This window comes from Chlorocebus sabaeus, chromosome 28 (genome assembly GCF_047675955.1).
Source record: "Chlorocebus sabaeus isolate Y175 chromosome 28, mChlSab1.0.hap1, whole genome shotgun sequence".
Classification (NCBI taxonomy): domain Eukaryota; kingdom Metazoa; phylum Chordata; class Mammalia; order Primates; family Cercopithecidae; genus Chlorocebus; species Chlorocebus sabaeus.
In genome coordinates, this window is record NC_132931.1 from 1016519 (window position 1) to 1037148 (window position 20630).

At 44.4% G+C, this 20630-nt stretch overlaps 1 protein-coding gene across 19 annotated transcripts in view; it reads right to left on the reverse strand.

Annotated features, from left to right (window-relative positions):
* Positions 1-17891, reverse strand: part of LOC103246573 (DNA-directed RNA polymerase III subunit RPC9-like) — a 42478-nt gene extending 24587 nt beyond the window's left edge. For 4 of the 19 annotated variants that reach the window (XR_012091682.1, XR_012091681.1, XR_012091684.1 and 1 more), the window contains exons 1-2: positions 17574-17884; positions 1536-1634 (exon numbers count right to left, since the gene is read on the reverse strand). Coding sequence is in view for 2 of the 19 variants with exons in the window: in XM_073012646.1 (XP_072868747.1) it covers positions 1536-1634; positions 17077-17106 (129 nt within the window). In the remaining 17 variants the exon portion in view is untranslated. Of the gene's footprint in view, positions 1-1535; positions 1635-17076; positions 17395-17573 lie in introns of those variants that run through there. The other 15 variants (XR_012091685.1, XR_012091678.1, XR_012091679.1 and 12 more) reach the window with 11 other exon arrangements.
* Between the last annotated feature and the right edge of the window lie 2739 nt (positions 17892-20630).

The following is a 20630-nucleotide window of genomic DNA, read 5'->3' on the forward strand; positions in this document are numbered from 1 at the left end:
TGGCGGGCACCTGTAGTCCCAGCTACTCGGGAAGCTGAGGCAGGAAAATGGCGTGAACCCGGGAGGCGAAGGTTGCAGTGAGCTGAAATTGCGCCACTGCACTCCAGCCTGGGCAACAGAGTGAGACTCCATCCCCCCCAAAAAATAAATAAATAAATAAAAAGAAACATCGATATCATGTACCCTGAGATATCATGACACGAGAAGGGGAGATCACCTCTGTAGTACTCTTCCTCAAAAGCCATAGGTTCTGGGTAATCGTAAGAAAATATCGGACAATCACAAATCAAGGGATGTTCTATAAAATACTTGACCAGCCCTTCACAAGTGTCAAGGAAGACAAAGGAAGAGTAAGGACACAGAACAAATGACATGATGGGGACACGTTAACTAAATACAAAATGGTATCCTGAACTGAATCCTGGAACCCAGAAGATAGCAGCGGGAAAACAGGGTATTCAAATAAAATTTTAGCTTAGTTTATTTAATAGTATGTACCAATGTTAATTTCTTGGTTTTGATCACTGTAACATGGTTATGTAAGATGTTAACATCAGAGAAAACTATGGGAAGGGTACATGAGAACTCCCAGCACTGTCTCTACAACTTTTATGTAAGAGAAGAATGGCTGGGCATGGTGGCTCACACCTATAATTCGAGAACTTTGGGAGCCCGAGATCGGTGGATCACCTGAGGTCAGGAGTTCGATACCAGTCTGACCAATACGGAGAAACCCCTTCTCTCCAAAAAATACAAAATTAGCCAGGCAAGGTCGTGCATGCCTGTAATCCCAGCTATTCAGAAGTCTGAGGCAGGACAATCGCTTAAACCTGGGAGGCAGAGGCTGTGGTGAGCCGAGATCACACCATTGCACTCCAGCCTGGGTAACAAGAGCAAGACTCTGTCTCCAAAAAAAAAGAAAAATGATTTCAAAATAAAGGTTTTTTTTTTTTTTTTAAATTGATTTGCAATGGTCTGATATTTTCTCATGATTACACAGAATTTGTGGCTTTTGAGGAAGAATACAGATATAATTTGGGAGGAATTATAATTATATATTTTGGGAGGAATCTGAAACTTTATAAAATAAACAATAGCCTTAAGCATCTGAGTCTCTACCACTTTGGAAAGATGCGGTGATAAGATCGCTTGAGCCCAAGGGTTCGAGACCACCCTGGACAACAACAAAAAAATTAGCCAGGCATGACAGTGCTTGCCCATAGTCCCAGCTACTTAGGAAGCTGAGCTGGGAGCACCACTTGAGCCTAGGAGGTTGAAGCTGCAGTGAGCTGTGATCCCCTTTCAAGGAGAAGTAAGGGCAATCTTTTACACTATTCCTTCTAACTTTGTAGCTGGCTAAACTCTACACTTGACCAAACTCCTCCCACTTTTATAAACAAAATAAAAATCAGGTTAGAGTAAAACTATTCAGATCATATAAAAAGCGATCTTGATTTCGGCAGCTAGTCACTGGGAGAATAAATCCCCCTCCCTCAATGGTACTTGAGGTAGGTCTGCCAGAAGCTCAGGCTTACTTCATAGGTGATGGTGTTCAAGTTCTGTTGTCCAGAGCTGTGTTTATTCTTTCCACTTTCTTTACGCTGTTCTTTCAGATCAGTTAGTAACTGAAACACCTAGAAGGAGATACAAAAAGATGTCTATGAATAAATTTGAGAAATATATCTATCCAAGGTCAGTGGTTTGAAAGGATAAACAGGAAAGTGTAGTACTTCCTTTCACCCGCCCATTACGCAGCTTCCAACTCTTGGATTTGAGCAAATATGAGTCCCAGAGGCAGATGACATAAAAAAAAATGCTCTTTTATATAAGCCAAATAATCCAAATTCATTAATTTACTTAAAATTAAAATTAAATTACTTAAAATATTTCAGATATGGCCGGGCGCGGTGGCTCACGCCTGTAATCCCAGCACTTTGGGAGGCTGAGGCAGGCCTCGTCAGGGCCGAGGTCAGGAGACCAAGACCATCCTAGCTAACATGGTGAAACCCTGTGTCTACTAAAAATACAAAAAATTAGCCAGGCCTGGTGGCGGGCACCTGTAGTCCCAGCTACTCGGGAGGCTGAGGCAGGAGAATGGCATGAACCCGGGAGGCAGAGGTTGCAGTGAGCTGAGATCGCGCCACTGCACTCCAGTCTGGGTGACAGAGCAAGACTCCATCTCAAAAAAAAAAAAAATTCAAATATTTCCAATCAATATACACATCACTAATCTCCTCTGATCTCAAAAATAGACTATTTGAAAGCAAATTTTCTTAAAACATTTTGTTAAAAAAGAATTCTGCTTCTCTAGTATAAAAATCTAACATAGGCCGGGCACAGTGGCTCACACCTTTAAACCCAGCACTTTGGGAGGCCAAGGCAGGCGGATCACGAGGTCAGGATATCGAGACCATCCTGGCTAACACAGGGAAACCCCGTCTCTACTAAAAATACAAAAAAATTTAGCCGGGCATGGTGGCAGGTGCCTGTAGTCCCGACTACTTGGGAGGCTGAGGCAGAAGAATGGCGTGAACCTGGGAGGCAGAGCTTGCAGTGAGCTGAGATCATGCTACTGCACTCCAGCCTGGGCGACAGAGTGAGATTCCATCTCAAAAAATATCTAACATAATAATTTCTTTCTGGAAAAGAAAAATTTTGAGGCAAGTGATAAAACAGAGTTTACCAAAAAAAGGGGAAGAAAAAATGCTATGGATTTTTAGAAGTAAACTCTTCCCACAAGGACAAAACATACAGGCATTAGTGCTGGGGGCTGGGGGGAATCTCAATCTCATTCCTGTTTTAGAGATTCTATCAGAGAAGTGAAGAAAATGCAGGCTCACACACTATTACTAGATACAATGGAACCCCTCTCGTCTGCTGTTCCTTTCAGAAATAGCGACATGAGATCAATGAATGCAATGTTTCCCCAACGGATAAAACACCCAAACACCTAGCAAAGTCCAAACTGGACAAGGAGGCTCCTAAAAGCCAAAGGCTTGGCCAACAACCACTCAACCATTTCCTTCCTGTTCTAAGCTGCAACCACTTAAGACTGAGCCTTTAGGGAGGAAAGAATATGGCCAACTCTCCGTTTATTCTACTACATTCTCTTCTTTAGGGGGAAAGTCGGCGGGGGGACGGTTACTTTCTTTTTGCTGTCTTCAACTCTGAGAGCTTTTTTCTGGGGGGGACAGGGTCTCAAAGGCTGTCTCCTAGGCTGGAGTACAGTGGTGATCACTGTAACCTCAAACTTCTAGGCTCAAGTGAACCTCCCCTCTGTCTTCCAAGTAGCTAGGACCATGGTAGGTGTCTGTTACCACGCCCAGCTAATTTATTTTTTAAGAGCAGGGGGTCTTGCTATGTTTCCCAGGCTGATCTCTAACTCATAGCCTCAAGCAATACTCTCCTTGGCCTTCCGAAATGCTGAGATTACAGGCGTGAGCCACCGCACTTAACCTACTACCTTCTAGACTTCCTCTGAGTCTTCCTGAGTTTAGACTCTAGCACATGGAAAATTCACAGTCAAGGTATAAATGGTTCTTTCTACACCTGGAGCGAGCCTATCAGATGGTTTTGCTAGTGCCAAATAGGAGGCAAAAATGCTGGAATATCTCCTCTCTTACCAACCTTTTTCCTTCTTTTCCTTTCCCAAGCAACCCTACCCTAAGCCCCCAAAATTATAAATTTGTTAATTTCTACTATTCAGAAAAGTAAGTCAACTAAATTCATTTTCAAAATAATGATGTTAATACCCAAAAGACTATTTGAAGATTAAAATAACAATGTATAAAAGCATTATGAATATATAAATATATCAAGGTGATCACTATGAAAAAGCATAAATATTTTAATGGAAAATTGCAGAAACAGCTCTAAAATAGATGCTTCTATCCTATGACTACATCCCAAATGATTATCTAGAATCTTTGAGATTTACTGAAATTTTCCTATTCTCAATTAGAGTCCTCCCCAGCTTCCCTGAAGTACTACATATAACATATTAAGTTTAGACTATTCCAAGGTCCACCAGATGGTGCCACATGTCTTGTTTTAAAGTGGAAAATTCAAATAAATTCTTTTTTTTTTTTTTTAAATGGAGACGGAGCCTGGCTGCATTGCCCAGGCTGGAGTGCAGTGGTGCAATCTTGGCTCATTGCAACCTCCACTTCCTGGGTTCAAGTTATCCTCCTACTTCAGCAGGGATCCCAAGGAGCCGGGACTACAGGCATGTGCCACCCCACCTGGCTAATTTTTGTATTTTTAGTAAAGATGGGGTTTCACCATGTTGGCCAGGCTGGTTTTGAACTCCTGATCTCAAGTGATCCACCTGCCTCAGCCTCCCAAAGTACTGTGATTATAAGCGTGAGCCATTGCAACCGGCCTGAATTCAGTCATTTCTAATCAAAATGAATTCAACAATCTTAGTTACAAAGGGCAGATTATCAGAGAGGAATATGTAACAGTTCAATTTACTTTGTAGTTACTGAGAAGCGCAGAATTGTCATCCTTCCTGAAAAAGAAAAGTAAGCTATCATCAGTCTGCACTCACACCCCTTTCTGGGTATCAAATATCTGTAAAAGAATTCCTGTCAAGATGGGGGCGGGGCGCGGTGGCTCATGCCTGTAATCCCAGCACCTTGGGAGGCTGAGGCAGGCGGATCACCAGGTCAGGAAATCAAGATCATCCTGGCTAATCAAGACCATGGTGAAACCCCATCTCTACTATAAATAAATAAATAAATAAAACAATAAATTAGCCAGGCATGGTGGCAGGGGCCCTTAGTCCAAGCTACTCGGGAGGCTGAGGCAGGAGAATGGCATGAACCCGGGAGATGGAGCTTGTAGTGAGCCAAGATCGTGCCACTGCACTCAAGCCTGGGTGATAGAGACAGACTCCGTCTCAAAAAAAAAAAAAAAAAAAAAAAAATTCCTGTCAAGATGTAGTAGTCCAATTTTGGAATTTGGGGGCTACAACCTAAAACTGAAACTGAGAAATGTCTTAAGTCCACAGACTTGGAATCAAAGTGTTGTCCCATCACACAGCCATGTCCTCTCCCCATTACTATCTGCCTCCCATCAGCTACTGACATCCTGGGCAGCCACATCCTCCTGCTGAATCAACAGAAATGGGCCACTTAACACTAATGTCACCACTGGGAATTCCAGCCATGGTCAAGTATCCTGCCAAATATCCACCGTGCTCCAAGGGTGTTCACCACCTACATCAACTCAACAGGCAGAGTCAGGGTGGCAAGCAGCAGCCAAAAGCCTGGTTCCCTGTGTAACAGTTAATCCAGGCAATATGCCATCTTTCCTGAGTAAAGAAACACAATGATGTTACATATATTAAATCACAATCGATCCACCCTACAATAGCACAACAGAAAGCATCGTTTCAGCAGTCTGGAGGCAGCGAAGTATGACAAAGAACATAGTTTTGAAATCAGATTTGGGTTCATATTCTAGCTCTGTCACTTATATGCTGTGAGAGTTTTAGTTAAGTTAATTACTCCCTAAGTTTTCCTTCTAAAATAAAAATGGCATGAAACTAGTATTTAAAAGTGTGGCCTGGATTTCAGTCCGGCTCCTGAATTCTTTGGCTATGTGAATCTGGGCAGGTTACTTCATCTCATGATGCTTAAATTTCCTATCTATGAAATGCAATTACAGTATCGACCCTGTAAGACTGTTCATAGGGTTCACTGGAAACATGTGAAGTACCTGGAACATAATAAGTGCTCAATAAGCACCAACGTTATCATTACCACTACCTGTGCAACTACCACTACCACCAGCTCCTCCTACCTCATCAAACTGTTATGATGAAGTGAGACAACAAATTTTAAAAGTTTAGAATAGTTCTTGGTACTTGTATTAACATTTCCATAATGGAAGGTTATTATTTGTAAGATATTATCTCAGTTAATTCTCATTAAAAATCGTGTGATATAGAAGCTATTCGTATGATTCCTACTCTATAGAGAGGAAGCCAAGGTTCAGAAATTAAATAACTTGCTCAAGGTCACACAGTAAGAAGTCTAAATGGAGTAGAAGGCAACTATGAAATTGTGGAAAATGAGACTGGACTGGATGAATGGAAATTCATAATGCAGAATCCTGAAAAATCAGGTAGAGGGGTCTGCACTTGACATAATGTACAACAGAGACACCTGTATTTTCTTAAACCAGGAGTGCGGCGAGATGATGCAAATGATGACCCAAGATTTCAAAAGCACGGACCAAACAGAGAGGTGATTTCCCAGCCAATAAATAAAGCAAAACAAACAGTGGTTCACACAGGGCTCGACCTAGGCCTTAGGTCATCAGCACAGTGATGTCAGCACTGTAATCAAATCAGCTCTGTGCTACCAGTGATCCAAATGCTACCAGTGATGCAAGCTACAATTTCACAAAAGTGCTGCTTTGCCCAAATGACCACAAACACACTCAGGTCACAGAGTATCATATTTGAAAGGAACCTAATATAGGAAGGACAATGCATAATTAGTGCATGTGATGCAGTTCATTTCAAATTGAAAATGACAAATCAAACCACATGTCATCTTTGCCTACTTAATCAGGAAATCAGCCCACTGGCTTCCTCCTATCTTTGCTTGAAATTGAGTTATAACTTAACTCCCTGTGCTCTCCAAAATAAGAGGTGTTAAGACATCCCAGGTGCACTGTTACAATTTCATTTCCAAATCATGGCCCCTTCTCTGTCATTCAGAATATTCCGCACTCTGGGAAATTTGTCCTTGGCCATTCCAAGTTACTACACCACTGAACAAGTCAATATTGTAATGCAAGAATCCAAAGAGCACCCTCTGCCTCTTCTAGAACAAATATAAAGGAAGAAAACTCTCTTTCACATAAGTTTTAATGAATCTGTGTTTTGGGATTAAGAGAACAATCGATGTTTACACAGGTACTGCATTTTGCAGACTCTGGCTGACAGAAGCTGATTTATTCATTGATTTTCTTTTATCAGGAAGATAATTCTTTTAAAACCAGCTAAATATTCTCAGAATAAATGCCAATGTATGCCAGGCCTTTCTTTATTTAATAAAAGGTCAAGAGGTACCTTATCTACCTTTTATGAAGTCCTAAACGAGCTGTATGTATTGGGGAATTTTTTTAAAGGCAGTTTTTATCATTGAGAGGTTACTGTAACCACCACTAAATGACAGGTTGTTAGCAACAGGATACGGTGAAACCGGACATCAACTTAATCAAGTTATCCAATTTCATAGCACCAATGATGTGACGCATGAGAAAGACACATCCCTCAGAGTAATCCAGCCCCAAGATGTTTCATTCTATCCATGGGGATACAGTCAGAAAATTCCAAACTGAGGAACAGTCTTCAAAACAACTGGGTTAGATTCAGACTCTTCAAATATCAATGTCATCTGTCAGAATGCCAATGTCACAAAAAGAAGCTAAGGAAATTTCCAGAGGAAAGAAAATTAAAGAAACATGACATCTAAATGCAATGTGCAGTTCTTCACTGGATCCTGAATTGGGAGGAAAAAGAACACTATTAGGACAACCGAAGGAATGTGAACTTACATTATATCTTTTTTTTTTTTTTCTTCTTGAGACGAAGTCTCGCTCTGTTGCCCAGACTGGAGTGCAACGGTGCGATCTCAGCTCACTGAAACCTCCGCCTCCCAGGTTGAAGCAATTCTCCCACCTCAGCCTCCTGAGTAGCTGGGACTACAGGCCTGCACCACCACACCTGGCTAATTTTTGTATTTTTAGTAGAGATGGGGTTTCACTACATTGGCCAGACTGCTCTCGAACTCCTGACCTCAAGTGATCTGCCCATCTCGGCTCCCAAAGTGCTGGGATTACAGGTATGAACCACCGCGCCTGGCCTACATTGTATCTTAATAATAGTAGATATATCAGTGCTAAGTTTTCTGAGTCTGATAAGGCAATTAGAGCTACATAGAATGCCCTTTTACAAGAAGGGGTAAAACGACCTGATGTCTACAACTCTCTAATGGTTCAGTAAAGTAAGTGTGTGCACCTGTGTATGGAGAGAAAGCTCATGCCTGTGCAAAAGAAATAAGGGAATGCCAGGCATGGTGGCTCACACCTGTCATCCCAGCTACTCTGGAGGCTGAGACAGGAGGAAGCTTCAGCCTGGAGTTTAGATCCAGCCTGGGCTCAAGTGTCTCTAATCAAAAAAAAAAAAAAAAAAAGCCAGCCAGCCTGGCCAACACAGTGAAACCCTGTCTCTACTAAAAATACAAAAAAATTAGCTGGGTGTGGTGGCAGGTGCCTGTAATTCCAACTACACAGAAGGCTGAGGCAGGAGAATCACTTGAACCTGGGAGGTGGAGGTTGCAGTGAGCCGAGATCGCGCCACTGCACTCCAGCCCAGGTGACAGTGCGAGACTCCGTCTCAAAAAAAAAAAAAAAAAAAAGAAAGGAAGGAAAGAACGGAGGGAGGAAAGGAAGGAGGGAGGCAGGGAGAAAGGAAGGAAGGAAGGAAGGGAGGGAAGGAGGGAGGGAGGGAGGGAGAGAGGAAGGGAGGGAAAAGAAAAGAGAAAAAGGGGAGGGGAGGGGAGGGAATGAGCGGTGGGGGAGGGGAGGAATGCGTGGCGGGGAGGGGAGGGAAGAAAAAGGTAGCAAATGTTAACAAGTGGTGACTCCAGGTAAAGAGTATAATACAGGTATTTGTGGTACTGTTTTTGCAGCTATTTCATAGGCTTTAAAATTTTTCCTGCTAAGAAGTTAAGGAATATGAAAATGTAAAACTAAAATAAAGAATGCCATAAGGTTAAAAATAAAATTAACTGTAACTTATAATTGAGTATGTAAAATACATTTGCCCCAAAAGTTTTTATTTTTTGTTTCGTTTTTTTGAGATGGAGTTTTGCTCTTGCTGCCCAGGCTGGAATGCAACAGCCTAATCTCATCTCACTGCAACCTCCACCTCCTGGGTCCAAGCGATTTTCCCGCCTCGGCCTCCCAAGTAGCTGAGATTAACAGGCATGTCCCAGCTAATTTTGTATTTTTCGTAGAGATGGGGTTTCTCCATTTTGGTCAGGCTGGTCTCGAACTCCCAACCTCAGGTGATTCCCCCCGCCCCCCGCCATGGCCTCCCAAAGTGCTGGGATTATAAGCATGACCCACTGTGCCAGGCCTTCAAAAGTGTTTTAGAGCTACCAGAACTTAATGGACATATCTAGCAATTATAAATGTACAAGCTGTAGATCTCTACAAAGCTGGAATTGTCTGCTCTACAGCTAACACTTTACTATTATGTAATACGTTCACATGCAATCAGACTTTCAGAAACTGCTTAACTACATAAAAACTTAATATTCTCCTGTAGGACTTAAAATAGTACTCATTTTATTTACATGTATTTAAAGCAAATACTCCAAGTGTATTTTAAAGACTGTCTAAATCTATACTACAGGCAGGCAGTTACTTAATTTCTTTAAGTAATGAATTAGATGACTGAAGTTGACTTTCTAGTTGACACTTAATTTGTAAAATTTGCTTAACTTGGTGAGTCAATTAAATGGATGTAAACAACTACTCCGGGAAACTGAATTCCAAATAAACAGAACAAAATGATCTCTAGGTGAACTTTCCTTAGAAGCACACACACACACAAACGGCACATGCAAACAGTGCCTATTAACTGCCACACAGTTAACTCCTACACAGGCAATGACGAAAAGAATTACTCAAATTCTCCTATGCCCAACCTATGCTATCAAGTCATGCTCTGAAAAACTAAACTCTGGTACAAGCAAACTGGGCAGCTTCTGAAGTCAATGAACAAATTACCCTGTAGCATTCTCTTGGGATCTAGTACACAAGCATCCTCCTTGCAGTCCTGTTACTGGGTTGTTATAGTACCTATTGTCCACCTTTTCTAAGTATCAGTATTTCCAGCTGTAAAAGGAGAGAAATCCTGACACTACCTCAAAAAGATGGTACAGAGGATAGTGTCCATTTTCCTAATTATACATATATTACATTCAAGAATAAAAGAGTGGGCTGCCGGGCGCAGTGGCTCACACCTGTAATCCCAGCACTTTGGGAGGCCCACGCAGGCGGATCACGAGGTCAGGAGATTGAGACCATCCTGGCTAATACGGTGAAACCTCGTCTCTACTAAAAATACAAAAAATTAGCCAGGCGTGGTGGTGGGCGCCTGTAGTCCCAGCTACTCGGGAGGCTGAGGCAGTAGAATGGCATGAACCTGGTAGGTGGAGCTTGCAGTGAGCCAAGATCACGCCACTGCACTCCAGCCTGGGCGACAGAGTGATATTCCATCTCAAAAAAAAAAAAAAAAAAAAAGAGTGGGCTGCGTGGTGGCTCACGCCTGTAATCCTAGTACTTTGGGAGGCCAAGGTGGGCGGATCACGAGGTCAAGAGGTTGAGACCATCCTGGCTAACATGATGAAACCCTGTCTGTACTAAAAATACAAAAAAGTTAGCCAGGCATGGTGGCGGGCACCTGTAATCCCAGCTACTCGGAGGCTGACACAGGAGAATCATTTGAACCCAGGAGGCAGAGGTTGCCATGAGCTGAGATCGCGCCACTGCACTCCAGCCTGGGTGACGGAGCGAGACTCCATCTCAAAATAAATAAACAAATAAATAAAAAGAATAAAAGAGTTGACACAAACCTTTCCAGCCATATCAATGATTATGTATAGACAAAGTTAGCCAAATAGTACATACCTTATATACAGAAATACCTAGCTTTGCTATATAAATATTTTGCATGGTGGCACATGCCTGTAGTCCCACCTAGTCAGGAGGCTGAGGCAGGAGAATTGCTTGAACCCAGGAGGTGGAGGCTATAGTGAGCTGAGATCGCACCATGCACTCCAGCCTAGATGATGGAGCGAGACTCCATTTAAAAAAAAAAAAAAAAAAATTTGTATCCTTTTACTTGAGGAAAATGTATTTCCAAGTAATGGTCAAGAAGTCTTTATTTTTAAATTGTCAATCAAATAAAACATAAATATTCTTCCCCTTTAATAAATTTCTGGGCTGGGTGCCGTGGCTCATGCCTATAATCCCAGCACTTTGGGAGGCAGAGGTGGGTGGATCACCTGAGGTCAAAAGTTCAAGACCAGCCTGGCCAACATGATGAAACCTCATCTCTACTAAAAATACAAAAATTAGCCAGGCAGCTACTTGGGAGGCAGAGGCAGGAGAATTGCTTGAACCCAGGAGGCGGAGGTTGCAGTCAGCCACCATTGCACTGCAGCCTGGGTGATAAGATCAAAACTCTGTCTGAAAAAAAAGAAGACATTTCTGGTATTATTATTAATGTTATTATTACGTATTATTTACTTAGTAGGTATTTACTCAATAAGAATTTTTAAAGTACCAAAAATTTAGGGAAGTTGTTCATTGTACCTCCTCACTTCAGGTTCTGGAAGTGTCTGATGAGGTACAATGTACAGTCATCCCCTGGTATTCATTGGAGATTGGTCCCAGGACCCCCACATACACCACAATCCAAACATGCTTGTCTCCCAGAGAGCCTTGCAGAACCAGCAGCTAGGAAGTCAGCTCTCCACATACGCGGTATATTCTCAACCCTCAAATACTGTATTTTCATTCTCTGCATTGGGTTGCAGATGTGGAACCTGCAGATACGGAGGGCCAACTGCATTTATTTTTTAACATCTGCGTATAAGGAGATCCATGAAGTTCAAGCTCGTGTTGTTCAACGGTCAACTGTATCTGCAACTCAAGGTTCTACTAAAGATTCCAAGGAGCAGACTTCCAAAGGCCATGCCTCCTGCTGATGACCAGGTAAGGACCAGAAGTTAGGCTTCCAGACCTTTCCACTCCAGGGCCCTTCCACTCCCAAACCACATGTCTATATCAGGAAATCTCATTTTCCCATGAATTACTAGCCGCAAAATTCTAGACTGGTTACCAGAAATCACTGACTACTTGGCAGAAGTGGACAGGCTGTTACAAGAACAAAAACCCCTTGATTCAAACCATTTCACTTAGGAAAGTCAGAAAATATACACGCCTAGCAACTAGGATGCTAGCTAATGAATTCCTATACAGTCGGTCCTCCTTAGCCTCAGGTTCCACATCCTTAGATTCAACCAACTTTAAATGAAAAACACGCAAAAAAAGTTTTTAAGAAAATGCTACATTGTTGCTGACATGTACTATGTAGTTAGGCCTAGGATGGCTGCCTCTGTACTAAACATGGACAGACTGCTTTTTGTCATTATTCCCTAGACAACACAGTACAATAACTATTTACACAGCCTTTACATTGCATCAGATATTATATTGGTTGAGAATCAAACAGTTTTTCCTCTGCTCTCACCTGACAACAATCTATACAGAAGACTTCTGTGACCAGACGCGTGGGGATTTCTCTCTACCAAGAAGCAGGCAATCAACTCTGCAGCCAGCACCAGCTGGGTATCTTCCCATCCAATTCAATCCGGACACTAACTACCTGGAAACAGTGTCAGATTCCACGGGCTGAGGGCTCAGTCCCAGAAGACTACCCCTACTTCAGACACCAGTCACACAAGTCAGGGCCTCCAGAACTTCTCAATGACAGGCTTCAAGCTGCAGTTCCCAGGACCTCCTCTTTGGGCTTCATTAATTTGAACACTCACTTAGGTTTAACTGGTTTATTATAAAGGATATTACCAAGGATACATATGAAGTGGTGCACAGGGTGAGGGATGGAGAGGGGATACAGAGTTCTATGCCCTCCCCAGGCGTACCACCCTCCAGAAACTTCCATCTGTTAGGCTATCCAGAAGTTCTCTTGGGCGTTTTGTAGAGATTTCACTGGAGAGAGATGATTGAAGCATGGCCAACCTCACAGTACTTGACTGGATAAAGAGTGTGATCTAATACTAGCAGACTGAGTGCAGAAACCCAGCAAGGCCCCTCCAGATTCTCCTTGGCCTCTCTGTATTCCTCCCTCGCAGGTAAGGGGCAGGACCCCTTTTGAAACAGGGGTCTTATAACCTACAATTAGACAAGAGATGTCAGAGATTTATTTACGGCTAGCTCTAAGACAGAAAGGCAGGGGATGATTAGAGGACAAGAGACAGACAGAGCTTCTGTTTTCCGAGGCCTGCTTCTGAGGCTTAGAGCACCCCAACATTCTAACAAAAGACTGTCTTTCGGCTGGGCGTGGTGGCTTAAGCCTGTAATCCCAGCACTTTGGGAGGCCGAGAGGTGGCAGGCACCTGTAGTCCCAGCTACGCGGGAGGCTGAGGCAGGAGAATGGCGTGAACCTGGGAGGCGGAGCTTGCAGTGAGCTGAGATCCGGCCACTGCACTCCAGCCTGGGTGACAGAGCCAGACTTCGTCTCAAAAAAAAAAAAAAAAAAAAAAAAGACTGTCTTTCACCTTTACTGCTCTGAAGCTGTTCCAAGGCCACTTCAGGAACCAGGGACAAAGGACAAATACTTTAACGAAAGTTATGCTTACTGTTTTAGTAACTTAGGAAGTAATAAGGACTATGGCAGTTATGAGCCAGGAACCATGACCAAAACCGCATTACAGGTCACGGTATCATAATAAGTCATCTAGAGATGATTTAAAGTATATGGGAGAATATACATAGATTACATGCAAATACTACACCATTTTATATAAGGAACTTGAGCATCTGTGAATTTTGGTATATGCAGGGGGTTCTGAAACCAATTCCCCAAAGACACTGAGCGATGACTATATTTATGAAGCTAATAAAGTATTGTTATATTACTTTATTGAACAAGTATTTGCTGAATGACTACTGTGTGCCAGATGCAATGCTAAGCACTAGGTGAACACACAATGGTGCCCCCATCCAAACAAGTAAATATACATTTATCATTGCAACTTGTAATTATTTGAGGGAAAGTAAATCAAGGTGATATGAGAGACAAAAAGAACTTACGTTAGTTAGATTTACTGAAGAGGAAAGGTGACTTTGAAAAGGGACACAGCCTTCAAGAAGAGAACAGGTGGCCAGGTGTGGTGGCTCACGCCTGTAATCCCAGCAGCAGGCAGATCACCTGAGGTCAGGAATTGAAGACCAGTCTGGCCAACATGGAAACACTGTCTCTACTAAAAATACATAAATTAGCTGGGCATGGTGGCACACACCTGTAATCCCAGCTACTTGGTAGGCTGAAGCAGGAGAATCCCTTGAACCCAGGAGGCAGAGGTTGCAGTGAGCTGAGACTGCACCACTGGACTCCAGCCTGGGTGACAGAGCGAGACTCCATCTCAAAAACAAACTTAAAAAATACAATAAAAAGAAGGGAACAGGGTGAGGGCGAGGAGGAAAGTATACCAGACAGAGGGTATCGCAATGCAATTGTCCTCAGGAAGTGCTTAGAAGGTTAGAGGAGAAGGAAACACCTGTCAGTGGAAAGTGTGTGTCTGGGAGGTTGGGAGAGTGGCAAGTGGTCAGGCTGGGGAGTAGGTGAGGTTTTACAGGGTCTTGCAGGTCCTGGTAAGAGATGGAGATTTCCTCTACGTGCAATGGAAAGTCAATGAAGGGTTTTACCCAGGAGTGACATGTTCCAGTCATTACTTAAGATCACTCCAGTTGCCATGTGGAGAACAGAATGGAGGCTGGGGAAGAGTGAACACTCAAAGGCTATTGCTTAATCCAGCCCAGAGGTGATGGACTACAAAGCTGACAGTGGAGATGGTGAAAAGTAGCTGCATTCAAAATACATTCGAGGGTGGAGACAACAGGACCACTGACGGACTGGATTTACGGAGTGAGGAGAGAGGGCTAGATTTTTGGTCTATGCAATTGGATAGATGATGAGAAGAGGCTAGAACACACCTTTGGGAACCATCAGCACACAGATGGGTTAAACGACAGAGCGTGGAGAGAAAGGGTCCCAGGACTGAGCCCTAAGATACCTCAACACTTAGACATCAAGCAAGGGAGGAACGGGACCCAGGGAAGGATACTGTGAAGTAGTCCTTGATGTAGGAGGAAATATCACAAAGGAACATATATCACGAAGAAAGGAAAGTTTCTAGAGTTTCTGTATTAACCACTGCTGAGAGATCAAAAAAGTTGAGGCCAGAAAATCAACCTCTGGATTTGACAAAATGGAGGGATAGGTTTTTGGTTTTTTTTTTTTTAAAGAGTCTTGCTCTGTTACCCAAGCTGGGGTGCAGTGGCACAATTTGGTTTTCTGCAACCTCTGCCTCCCGAGTTCAAGTGATTTTCCTGCCTCAGTCTCCTGAGTAGCTGAGATTACAGGTGCCCACCACCACACCCAGCTAATTTCTGTATCTTTAGTAGACACGGGGTTTTGCCATGTTGGCCAGGCTGGTCTCAAACTCCTGACCTCAGGTGATTCACCCATCTTGGCCTCTTAAAGTGCTGAGATTACAGGTGTGAACCACCGCACCCCCTGGATCAGGTAATCTTAACATTCATTTCTGTAGACCAGTGAGGAAGAAAGCCCAACAGAATGGTTGAGAGAAAGAGGGGCTAATCAGCACTTTCAAGAAGTTTTGTTGGGATGGGAAGCAGAAATGGAGTAAGAGGTGGACATGCGGCCAGGCGCGGTGGCTCACGCCTGTAATCCTAGCACTTTGAGAGGCCGAGCTGCGTGGATTGCCTGAGCTCAAGAGTTCAAGACCAGCCTGGGCAACATGGTAAAACCCCATCTCTACTAAAATTCCAAAAAGAAAAATTTAGCCGGGTGTGGTGGCGTGCACCTGTAGTCCCAGCTACTCAGGAGGCTGAGGCAGGAAAATTGCTTGAACCCAGGAGGCGGAGGTTGCAGTGAGGCAAGATGGTGCTACTGCACTCCAGCCTGGCAACAGAGCAAGACTCCATCTCAAAAAAGATGAATACACTAAAGCAGGATTGTATGCTCACAGGAAATGCTTTAGAAAATAGGGAAAAATGAGTAATGATGGCTTGTACTAGAATAAAATATATTAATAGTTTTTGAGGTTGCAGACGAAATCCCATCAGTAGGTTGCAAAATTAATTCAGTCGGTCAACTTATATTTATTTTTTTTAGACAGTCTTGCTCTGTCACTCTGGCAGGAGTGCACTGGCTGGATCTCAGCTCATTGCAGTCTCCTGGGATCAAGCGATCCTCCCATCTCAGCCTCGTAAGTAGCTGAGACTTCGGGCATGCACCACCACACCCAGCTAACTTTTTAATTTTTTGCAGAGACAGGGTCTCCCTATGTTGCCCAGGCTGGTCTCCACCTCCCAGGCTCAAGTGATCCTCCTGCCTAAGCTTCCCAAAGTGCTGGCATTACTGATATGAGCCACCACGCTTTGGCCCCCTTCATTTTAATTAAAAAATAGACAATATGAGAGTATACTCCACACATTATTGTTTCATGAGCCTTTCATTTCAGTTACACAGACATATTATGTTAAGTCAAAAAAAAAAAAAAAACAAAAAAAAAACAAGGAGCCAGGTGAGGTGGCTCACGCCTGCAATCCCAGCACTTTGGGAGTACAAGGCAGGAGGATCACTTGAGCTTAGGATCACTTGAGATGAGCCTGGGCTGTAGTGAGACCCTCTGTCTACAAAAACTTTTTTTAAAAAAAATTAACAGTGAGTGATGGTGTGGGCCTGTAGTCCCAGCTACTAGAGAGGCTAAAGCAGGATTGCTTGAGCCCAGAAGGTCGAGGCTGCAGTGAACCATGATTACACCACTGCACTCCCACCTCGGGAACACAGCAAGACTCTGTTTCTTGAGAAAAAACAAAATTAATTAAATAAAAATATAAACATCTGAAATGCCATAGTACATATAACCATTAAACATGAGGCAAGAGGACGTGAAGGAAACTATCAATCAGTTCACAGGGAACACAAGAGAGACAATATCTACAAGTTAATATCAATCATATAAAGCCCACATTCAGAGTAAATGCAAAAACTTCCATTTGCACGAGGCGCAAGGAGCAACCATGGAAAAGACCACGTGGAGTTAAATTGTCAGAAAACCTTTTACCCTCGCCTGCACACACCCACACACCCCGTGCTGTTTCTCTGGTCCCAGTCCTGGCTCACATCCTTCCCTTCTCCACCCAAAAACTCACCGTTTCCCTCACAGTGTTGACTGCTCCCATCAAACTCTGAGAGCAGCTCTTCTGAGTAAGGGCTCCCCAGGGCCCAGTGAGGCAAGCAGAGCTCTACCCGGCCCTGATTCGTCTCTTCTCCAGCTACTTTCAGGGCGGACAGACTCAGGCCTTTATAGCCTTCTAAGTCCCGTCTCGGATACCAGGCTGGGCTCCACCCCCGCACTGTGACCCAAAGATGCTGGTAAATGAATGAGAGAAAGAGGGAGCACATTGAAAGGCAGCCGGACACGGAGGTGCTCGGCTCCGCAACCCAGACACAGGGTGTGGAGGGGAAGCGAAAGTTCGGAGGGGCAAAGCGAGAGTCCAGTTCATCCCCGTCCCCACCCCGGGACCCTCCCGGACAGGGCCGGCCCTCACTCCCCAACGACGGTCGCCCAGTCCCCAAGGCTCTCGGCTCTCAGCAGTCCAACCGTTAGGCTCCTCGGCCCAAAAGGGACGCGCCCGAGGAGACTTACACTTCCATGACATCCAGACTCGTCGCCTCTGGCTGCCAGCAGACAAGGAACTTCACACTCTACAGCTGTCCCCGCCGCCGTCCACGGCGCCAAGGTGCCAGCTCCGCACTCCAAGGTGCACGCCAGGCGCGCCGCACAGCATGCCGGGGGCTTGGCGGACTCGCAACCTGGCGCCGCCAGTTCCCCATTCTCGGCGGGGCGGGTAGGGGAGTGTTCCAGTATCCTTTGCCCAGGCCGACTTCAGACTGCTAAGCGTTTGCGGACAGGATTCTCTCGTGTTTTCTATTATTTGTTTGCTTGTTTGTTTGTTTTTGTTTTGAGACGGAGTCTTGCTCTGTCGGCTGGCGGGAGTGCAGTGGCGCGATCTCGCTTCACTGCAGCCTCTGCCTCCCGGGTTCAAGCAATTCCCTGCCTCAGCCTCCCAAGTAGCTGGGATTACAGGCAGCTGCCACCAGCTAATTTTTGTATTTTTTAGGAGAGACGGTGTTTCACCATCTTGGCCAGGCTGGTCTTGACCTCCTGACCTCATGATCCACCTGCCTCAGCCTCCCAAAGTCATGGGATTACAGGCATGAGCCACCGTGCCCAGCCACCTGGCTTTTTTTTTTTTTTTTTTTTTTTCAGACGTAGTCTCGCTCTGTCGCCCAGGCTGCAGTGCATTGGCGTGATCTCGGCTCACTGCAAGCTCTGCCTCCCAGGTTCACGTCATTCTCCTGCCTCAGCCTCCTGAGTAGCTGGGACTACAGGGGCTCGCCACCACGCCCGGGTTTTTTTTGTTTGTTTGTTTGTTTGTTTTTAATAGAGACGGGGTTTCACCGTATTAGCCAGGATGGTCTCGATCTCCTGACCTCGTGATCCACTCGCCTCGGGCTCCCAAAGTGCTGGGATTACAGGTGTGAGCCACCACATCCGGCCCCATCTGGCTAATTTTCTAGGGGGGAAAAAAATTATTGTCCAAAGGGTCAGCTAGAATTTTTTAAATTTTTTTTTGTAATGATGGGAGAGTCTCTATGTTGCACAGGCTGGTCTTGAACTCCTAGCCTCAAGTGATCCTCGCACCACCACCTCCCAAAGTGCTGGGATTACAGGTGTGAGCCACCACAATAGTCTCTGTTCCCTACTTTGTAAATAATAAATGTGTCAGATAATCCTTATAAAGTGCCTGGCACTTTATTAATTACTGGCAATACAACCATGACTCTCTATGAAGTAGATTCCATTATTATTGACATTTTACAATTGAAGAAACCGAGGCAGACTTGGAGAGATTATGATTTACCAAAAGTCACTCACCTAGGAACTTGTCCAGTGGATACTGAACCCCAATCTGAAGAAATACAAGGGATGCATTAACTAGAGACTAATGAGTAGATGAATAAAATGTGCTACATTTATATAATGGAAAACTACTTAAAAATAAAAAGGAGGCCAGGCTTGGTCCCAATACTTTGGGAGGCAGAGGCAGGAGGATTTTTTGAGACCAGGAGTTCCAGACCAGCCTGGGCAACATAGCCAGACCCCCTCTCTATGAAAAGTTAGCCTGGTGTGTGGTGGTGAGCACTGGTAGTCTCAGTTACTGGGGAGGCTGAGGCGGGAGAATCACTTAAGTCAGGAGGTCAAGGCTGCAGGAGCTATGATCACACCACTGCACTCCAGCCTACAGAGTGAGAGACCTTGTTGCAAAAAATGCATATAACATATAAATAGATCAATAGATAACATGCTACAACATGGATAACCTCCCAAAACATGATGCTGTTAATGATTGAAAGACGCCAGACACAAAATAATACATATCACCTGGCCGGGTGGCTCATGCCTGTAATGCCAGCACTTCAGGAGGCTGAGGTGGGTGGATCATCTGAGGTCAGGAGTTCAAGACCAGCCTGGCCAACATGGTGAAACCCCGTCTCTACTGAAAATACAAAAATTGCCAGGCACAGTGGGAGCACTTTGGGAGGCCAAGGCAGACAGATCACAAGGTCAGGAGTTTGAGACCAGCCTGGCCAACATAGGGAAACCCCGTCTCTGCTAAAAATACAACAATTAGCCAGCCATGGTGGCAGGCGCCTGTAATCCTAGATAATCAGGAGGCTGAGGCAGGAAAATTGCTTGAACCCGGGAGGTGGAGGTTGTGGTGAGCTGAGATCACAGCACTGCACTCCAGCCTGGGTGACAGAGCAAGACTCCTTCTCAAAAAAAAAAAAAAAAAGAAAAAAAGAAAACATACTGTATGATTCACTTTATATAGAATGTCCAAGAAGAGGCCAATCTACAGATACAGAAAGAAGGCTAGGAGAGCGGTTAGGGGCAGGGATGGGCAGTGACTGCTAATAGATACAGAGTTTCTCTTTGGGAAACAAAAATGTCCTAAAAGTATTGTGGATGGTGATGGTGGTTTCACAACCCTGTGAATACACTAAAAACATTGAGTTGTACACTTTAAATGGCAAATTGTATGTCATGTGAATCCTACATTAATAAAGCTGTTAAACATTTTTTACTCTGCTGAGTGTGGTGGCCCACACCTGTTATCCCAGCACTTTGGAAGATGAAGGCAGGTGGATCGCTTGAGCCCAGTTTGAGACCAGCCTGGGCAACGTGGCAAAACCGCATCTTTACCAAAAAAAAAAAAAAAAGAAAAGAAATTAACCAGCATGGTGGCTCGCACCTGTAATCCCAGCTACTCAGGAGGCTGAGGAAGGAGAATCGCCCGAACCCGGGAGGAGAAGGTTGCAGATCGCACCACTGCACTCCAGCCTGGGCGAAAGAGCGAGACTCCATCGGAAAACAACAATAACAACAACAAAAAGTACATAAAATGCCACCCAGACCCAGCTGGCCTGGTTAGTGTGGAGAATTCCCTGTACCTTTGTTGAGAAGATCGGGCCCCACAAAGAAATGCTAAAGATGCTCCTTGTGTTATTCACTCAACAAATATGTGGCCATGGCCCATCGGGGGCTGATGATACAAATGTGACTAATACATACCCTCTGCACTGGTGTCCGGAGCTGCGCGCCCCGGCCATAGCGAGTAATTATTGACGATTAGATGCC